The sequence below is a fragment of the Siphateles boraxobius genome, unplaced genomic scaffold (genome assembly GCF_051911475.1).
Source record: "Siphateles boraxobius isolate OS27281-9 unplaced genomic scaffold, OSU_SipBor_1 41, whole genome shotgun sequence".
NCBI classification, from domain to species: Eukaryota; Metazoa; Chordata; class Actinopteri; order Cypriniformes; family Leuciscidae; genus Siphateles; species Siphateles boraxobius.
The window spans coordinates 43,711,802-43,718,948 of NW_027509042.1; the positions used below are offsets into that span (position 1 = coordinate 43,711,802).

The 7,147-nt window shown below is 33.6% G+C and overlaps 1 protein-coding gene across 1 annotated transcript; it reads left to right on the forward strand.

Moving 5' to 3' along the window:
- Positions 1–276: 276 nt before the first annotated feature.
- Positions 277–5,432, forward strand: pxmp4 (peroxisomal membrane protein 4). The gene is made up of 4 exons (XM_077199871.1): positions 277–447; positions 732–794; positions 1,469–1,667; positions 3,138–5,432. Exons 1-4 carry the CDS (start codon positions 335–337, stop codon positions 3,396–3,398), a joined length of 636 nt encoding a protein of 211 aa, XP_077055986.1. The 5' UTR covers positions 277–334; the 3' UTR covers positions 3,399–5,432.
- Positions 5,433–7,147: the final 1,715 nt, after the last annotated feature.

A 7,147-nucleotide genomic window follows, 5' to 3' on the forward strand; every position in this document is an offset into this window, starting at 1 on the left:
TTATTATTATTATATTAATTATTACAAGTGAATTACATCCGAATGACAGGTGTGACTACTAGACAAACATAAAGCGTACAGTAGCGCCATCTCATGGTGAACATCAGTAATGACAAGCTGCAGATCCTAATCGTATATAAAATAATCCTCATTAACTTCCACTAAATTTAGATAGAACTTTTTAAGACCGTAAAATCCTATGTAGAACTTGAACATTCCCTACTATATTGCTGTTGTTCCGGTCGTAAGCGGAACCGTTAACACCAGGACTGTTTCCGTGAGTAACGCTGCACGCGTGTGTTACAGCGCGAGGCGTCCGTGTTAAAGAAGAGTCATGGCAGCCTCGGATCTCTTTAAAACTTTATTATACACTGTCAATAATCTCCTACAGCAGCACAAATATAAATCTGCTCTGGCTGTCCTCAAAGGCTTCAGGAATGGAGCTGTGTGAGTCTTTTCAACCGCGTTTTTATGCATGTTTGGTAATAAATGCATGTATGTTACTTGTTTGTGATTCTAACCTTGTTTACATTTGGACTTGAAGCACTTTTGATTAAATTTCATCTTGCGTATGGAAAAATATATAAATAAGTTTATTTTTTTGCCTTATATTAAATTTTATACATAAAATTGCAGTAGTATTCATATTGCTGGGTTTAGACATAGCCTAGGACTCACTGTAAACATGTAATTAAATACATGTTATTAATTTTTTTTCTTTGTTTTTCCAGATATGGGGCAAAAATTCGTGCTCCTCATGCCCTAGTGATGACGTTTCTCTTCAGAAGTGGCAGGTGAGGTGAACTTTGACCTTTCAGATTACCAACTCCATGCCACTTTTATGTCAAAAATAGTTCTAGTCTAGCGCTCATTCTTAGACTTCTGCTTTTACTTGTTGATAAAGAGATACTAATATTATGCAGAATTTATATATTTTATCATTAACATTTTTCTTAAATATTACACTGTTATTCACATTTTCAAAAGTATTAGATGACTAGTGACAGTGCTAATATTTAGCATTTTTCTATACACACATATATATGCAATATATGTAATGCAATATACTGTATGTGACGAATAATCTCAGTTTCAGTTTGTTTTTATTTGATAGGGACAAAACATGTATATGAACATTTGTACAAAATACACAATGTAAACAAGCCGGATTATAGCAATATTACTAATTTACGTCCGTTGTCCCTAGGCAGGTACACACAAGAACAAATGCTCAACTATACACACACAACACTACTAAAAAAAACAATACCCAAAACACATTACTACAATTACTAAGAATTTTTTTTACACCCCTGATTTGTCAAAAGCCACTTCTTTAGATGTTCTTTAAAAGTTTGATAAGTAGTCTTATTGACTGCGTTAGATCTGACAAACATCCTGACTTCTTACAAACAACATATAACATCATAGATTTAATAGTACGTGATTTCTGCTCATCTGTCATCAGTCTGAGAGAGAAGTTTGGGGCGATCGCTCAGGCCACGTTCACTCACTCCAGGAATCTAGCCTGCTTTGTGTTCACATATAAAGGCCTTCAGGCTCTTCTGCAGCACTTCCAGGGGAAACACCTGCAGTCTCACTCCTTTCTCGCCGCGTGTCTCGGAGGCTGGCTGGTGTTTGGAGAAAATAACAACATTAACAGCCAGGTTAGTGGAACTCAGTTCATTATCTGATCTATCATTGATACCTGACGACATTATTTCAGTTGAAAAGTGTTTGAACTGCTCTTCATCAACACCTAAAGCCTAAACTAAAGCCTGTTTGTTGTATTTATTTTTTTAAATGGAACAGTTTATTGAACCGTTAGATAAAATCCTTAGAAAGGCCCATATATCATTCAGAGGCCAAACTGAGCAATTATAGCAATGTGGTGCAGATGCTGATAGTTATGACCAAAATCTAAGAAGACATTCTGATATCTTGTCATGTAAATCAATGAGATCTTTTTGATATTTTTTAACGTTTTTGAAAGATAAAACAGTAATATTGTGAAATATTATTACAATTTAAAATAACTATTTTTCTATGTGAATATATGTTAAAATGTAATTTATTCGTGTGATCAAAGCTGAATTTTCAGCATCATTACTCCAGTCTTCAGTGAAACATGATCCTTCAGAAATCATTGTAATATAATGATTTGCTGCTGATGAAACATTTCTGATTATTATCAATGTTGTGAACAGTTTTTGCTGCTTCATATTTCTTGTGGAAACTGTGATACCATTCAAAAGATGTGGTATTATAAAAATGATGATTTCTGAAGGATCATGTGACACTGAAGACTGGAGTAATGATGCTGAAAAATCAAATTTGATCGCAGGAATAAATTACATGTTACTATACTGTATATTCACATTGAAAACATTACATTTTTTATAATATTTCACAATATTGCTCTATTTCTGATCTACTAAATGCAGTCTTGGTGAGCAGAAGAGACTTCTCTTTCAAAAACATGAAAATTTTTTAATGTTTCCAAACTTTTGACAGGTACTGTATGGATATCACAGTAAATATATTCAAATGCTTGGTTTTATGATCAAAGCTCTGCAGTTTTAGAACATATAATGCAATACAATGATTGAGATTGTTGGTTGAGAGATGAACAAATAAACCTTCCTCAAAAGCCTGATGGATCATATTTGAGACTCACATTTGAACATGAATTTTCTAAATAAAATTGTTTGGATAATCAAGTAAACCTGAGTTCCTTCAGTCCAGAAAGTATTACTAACAATATCAAAGTTATTCTTGCATTTACTTTATAGAAATCAGTAAAGATTTCATAGCAAAAACACACGAGAACCATAAGCTGGAAGTGAACGTTTTGTACAATTACACTAAAAAAGCTTTATACTTGCTAAAAAAGTCTAAACTATCAATCAGACGACAGAAGGATTGTACTTGATTGTGCGCGACAGGTTTAGCGGCAAAGTTTTGATCATGCTAATCAATTGGAAGCCTTGTATATATAGTATCAAATATGATACAGTAGGCTTTATAGGACTAGATAATGACACTTGCTTTCTTTGATATTTTGTGTCTAATGCAAAGACGCTCATACATTTTGGGTGTGACTCCCATGTATAATATCTGTTATTTGATTTGCTCAGATTAACATGTACCTGCTGTCCCGGATCCTCTTCGCCTTGTCTCGTCTAGCAGTGGAAAAGGGCTTGATCCCGCAGCCTAAGAAAGACCCGTTCCCCCTGTTTGCCACGCTGGTGTGGGGCGTCGTGCTCTGGTTGTTTGAGTATCACCCACACACACTTCAGCCTTCCCTGCAGTCCTCCATGAACTACCTCTACCACGACAGCAACACATGGCACGACATTTCAGACTTTCTCATCTATAACAAACCCAAAACCAACTGAGGTACTGCAGGGACAGACCTAGGCTCTTGCGTTCGAATCTAGACAAAACAGACCACTTTAGAGTTTTTGTTTATTTTTTGTTTTCATTGAAGGGTTTAATTACTAGGCTAAATCATAATTTGTGGCACAAATAGAAATAGCAGATGCTTGACTGTTCTACTTTACATTGTTAGAGGTTGAACTAAATGACTACTTTGCACATCGTCTAGACTCTAACAGATTATATTCGCTCCACTTTTACACTCAGATGTACTTGCACTTCGTGATAACTGTGATAAACCATCATGTAAAGACAGAAACTGAACATGTTTATGAATTTTCTCAAAAATAAATATTCAGGCCACATTTCACCCGAAAGCAATTATTTTATGTAAGAAAAATTAAATTTGTTTTTAGGACCATCAGCATTATCACAAATTCCCCCCATATACTGATTACTGTTATGCTTTTCTTATTATTCCCTTTATTCTCAATGCTAGTTAGTTTCTCTGGTAACACTTTGCAATAAGGTTTCATCGGTTAACATTACTTCACTGAATTAGTTAGCATGAACTAACAGTGAACAATACTTCTACAGCATTTATTCATCTTAATATTAACCTTAACATTTACCTTTTAAGATTAAAAGTTGCATCTTTTAACATTAGTTAATGCACTGTGTGCTAGCATGAATATTTGTATTAACTAACATTAAGAAAGGTTCATAAATGCTGTAAAAATATATTTCTCATTGTTAGTTTAATGCATTAACTATTGTAAACAAATCAGACCTTTATTGTAAAGTGATACTGTTTCTGATTTAAAAACAAAATCCTTTCAAATAAAATCTATTTTTGCATCATGGTTATGGGGAGTGAGAATCATGAAACCTGTCAAAACTTCATTTTCTATGAGCAATTTAAATAGTTTTTTTTTTTTTTTTTTTACTTGTTTTCGGGGGGAAATATGACCTGGCCATGTTTTGGTGCTGCACATTTTGGTGTCATATTACATAAAACGCAAATTAAAACAAAATAATGACTATGTTCATACATTTTTTAATTGTAAATAAATAGTCATGTGAGTCCATAGTTTATTCCTGATTCTCACCACAGCATTGATAAATTGGTTAAGCGCTTTATATATTTTATTCTTCAGCTGATTGCAATAACTTTTAATAATTAAAATGTTGAAATTCAAGAGTAAATTTTTTTGCCATTATATTCAAGAGTAAATTTTTTCTGTGCATTAAGTTGGTGCCGATTTGATGGGAGAATAAATGTATTAATTGATTAAATATAGTTTCAGAAGATGCGAGCCATTAATAATGTTTGAAATATATTTATTATCCATAGTTTCCCATATTTACATTAAAACTGTATGAAATTAACCCTACTGTGGGTGAAAAGTGCATCTTTATTTTCAACAATCGCTGGGATCAGATCATATATACACTATGCTGAATATGTTCCAGAATCAAACACAAGATAAATGAAGATCTATGATCCGCATGTCAGGTATATCGCTTAAACATATTTGAATACATTTATTCTGGTTTAAGTCCTCTTAGGAAATGATATTACCCAGCAAACTTTTTTGTCAACCCTGAATCCATTTTAGTGTATTTATCCAAAGCAAACTTTAATAGCCTTATATAATTTTTTTTAAATGGCCATTTTATGGTATTTAAACATGTTATTCGCCATAAAAATAGTCAAGGAAGTTGTAATGGTGTAAAACACCAAACGTCCAATTCCATTTGTATTATCTTATCCACATATTATCCTGCTTCAAGTAACTGGGTTATAAAATGTTGTTCTGTATATATTTATATATATAAAAAAAGGAACCTAGAAAATATTAAGAAATTATGGAAAATTGTACCCTATTGAAAGTCAGCAATAAGCTAGGTTTTGTAACATTTATTTATAATCACAAATGTATGTTAAAACACACTGTACACAATCTTTTTTTATTTTAATTCGCTGTTTTAAATAAACAAAAAACTGCATTTTAAACAATAATAGTCAAATAAAAGTCAATAATAAAAGCAAAGCCTCAAAGTCCTCAAGGCTGAAATACTTTGAAGGTTAAAATAAAATGTTTTTCCCTTGTTGTGTTAATTAAATAATAATAAAAGTTAATAAACATTTGGTTTCAGCAGCTCTTGAGAAAAGTACAGATTCTCAAACATAATATAGGTCATGTCTATAGAAACTTGGTTTTGCTGAATAATTCATTATTCACTTAATAATTTCATTTCAAAAGCATCAGACACTTTAGGTGTGATTTTAGTTGGACGGTCACATGTGTAAAGAGGAACAGTGCTGCTGTTCACTATAGGACTGCCTTTATACGTGCCAATGTAATGAGTTAGCCCAAAGGGGAAATATTAATAACTCATAACTTATTATGATTAATTATGAATATTTGGGTCAGTTAATTGGATTAACTTGATGTAGACAAGGGTATCTTTCATGGCCACAGAAAAATAATGCCTTCTTAGCATGTGTAGCGTTAGAGCATATAACAAGATCAAGATCGTAAAATAAACTTTGTTGCAAGCAGAGAATCAGAACCAGATACATATTGTGCATGATTTTATTAACACTTATTACATGGCTTGGTTGAATTGTAATGTAGAATGTGGTCTGTTATTTCTTGTTATACCATGGTCTGAGTGAATACTCGATTCTGATAGGCTGCAGGGTGTCCATTAAAAAGTGATAGAGGACACCTAGATATTAGGATGCGAATAGCGCGTCAAATTCGCGTCTACCGCGTAGGGGTGGGTGATATAGCCTAAAAATTCTATCCCGATATTTCAAGAATATTTGCGATAATGATATTCTTGACGATATAGACTTTTTTTTTTTGTTGTTGAAAAGTTTCTTATGTTTATCTCGCCTAAATGTTTGGTCACTCATTGCGTTTTTACAATGTGGTAATTTTGTTGTTAAGAGTTTACACAACACAAGGAAGTTTGATTTCAATCTTTGAATTAAATGTTAAATGTGTGTAGGTCTAACACCAGTATTCAGAAATACTGCAGAAACATAATAAAGTAATCAAATGTAAAATATACATAACACATAGTCTTTTAGTTCTGTTTCCTGATTAAATTAAATACATAGGCTAATAATTCTCATTCATTACAATTAAAGCTATCTTTTGTTGTTTTGACGACAACATTAATGACAGACGCATAGCCTATGGCTGCTGTCACTTTTACAGCTAGTGCACGGATCCATTGCTGTTTTCATTATACTGTCTGTCACACTGTCACATGCGTTTTATACATAACCGACTGTGTTAATGAGTATACTTACCAAGACCGGAAGTTTTACACAATTTAGCGTTTTTCCCCCCATTAAAGCCATATAATCCGCGAAAAATAACTTTAGTTTCTCGCGAGCTGTAGGCTACTCTATGTATGCACGCAGTGCAACTCTCTCAGAGAGTGCGCGAGTAGCTTACTGGATAGTTTAAAACCGCTTGAATGTTTAAACTGATAAGAATTAAGAAGACTTGAAAATTATAAACTTTAGTTACGATGCACTGATTGCCCGATTGTGCAAGAGACCATTCAGTCATGTCCCGACTCCTAAACGCGCGCGAGAGAAGACGCGCGTCGGCAGCCCCGCTGAACACTCAAGCTGTTTGTGAAATTGCTAAATCGTCATCGGAGGCTGACAGGCTGCTCTCGCACTCAGACAGGTGTTGTTGTTGTGCGTGCTAGGAAACGTAAATGCGCCATAAGTCATCGCGTC

What these genes read in the sequence shown, in the direction of transcription:
- pxmp4 (XM_077199871.1), top strand. Translation starts at nt 335, where the DNA reads ATGGCAGCCTCGGATCTCTTTAAAACTTTATTATACACTGTCAATAAT. An exon ending in GGCTTCAGGAATGGAGCTGT is followed by an intron (nt 448 to 731) that starts GTGAGTCTTTTC and finishes TTGTTTTTCCAG; the next exon opens with ATATGGGGCAAAAATTCGTG. An exon ending in TTTCTCTTCAGAAGTGGCAG is followed by an intron (nt 795 to 1,468) that starts GTGAGGTGAACT and finishes ATCTGTCATCAG; the next exon opens with TCTGAGAGAGAAGTTTGGGG.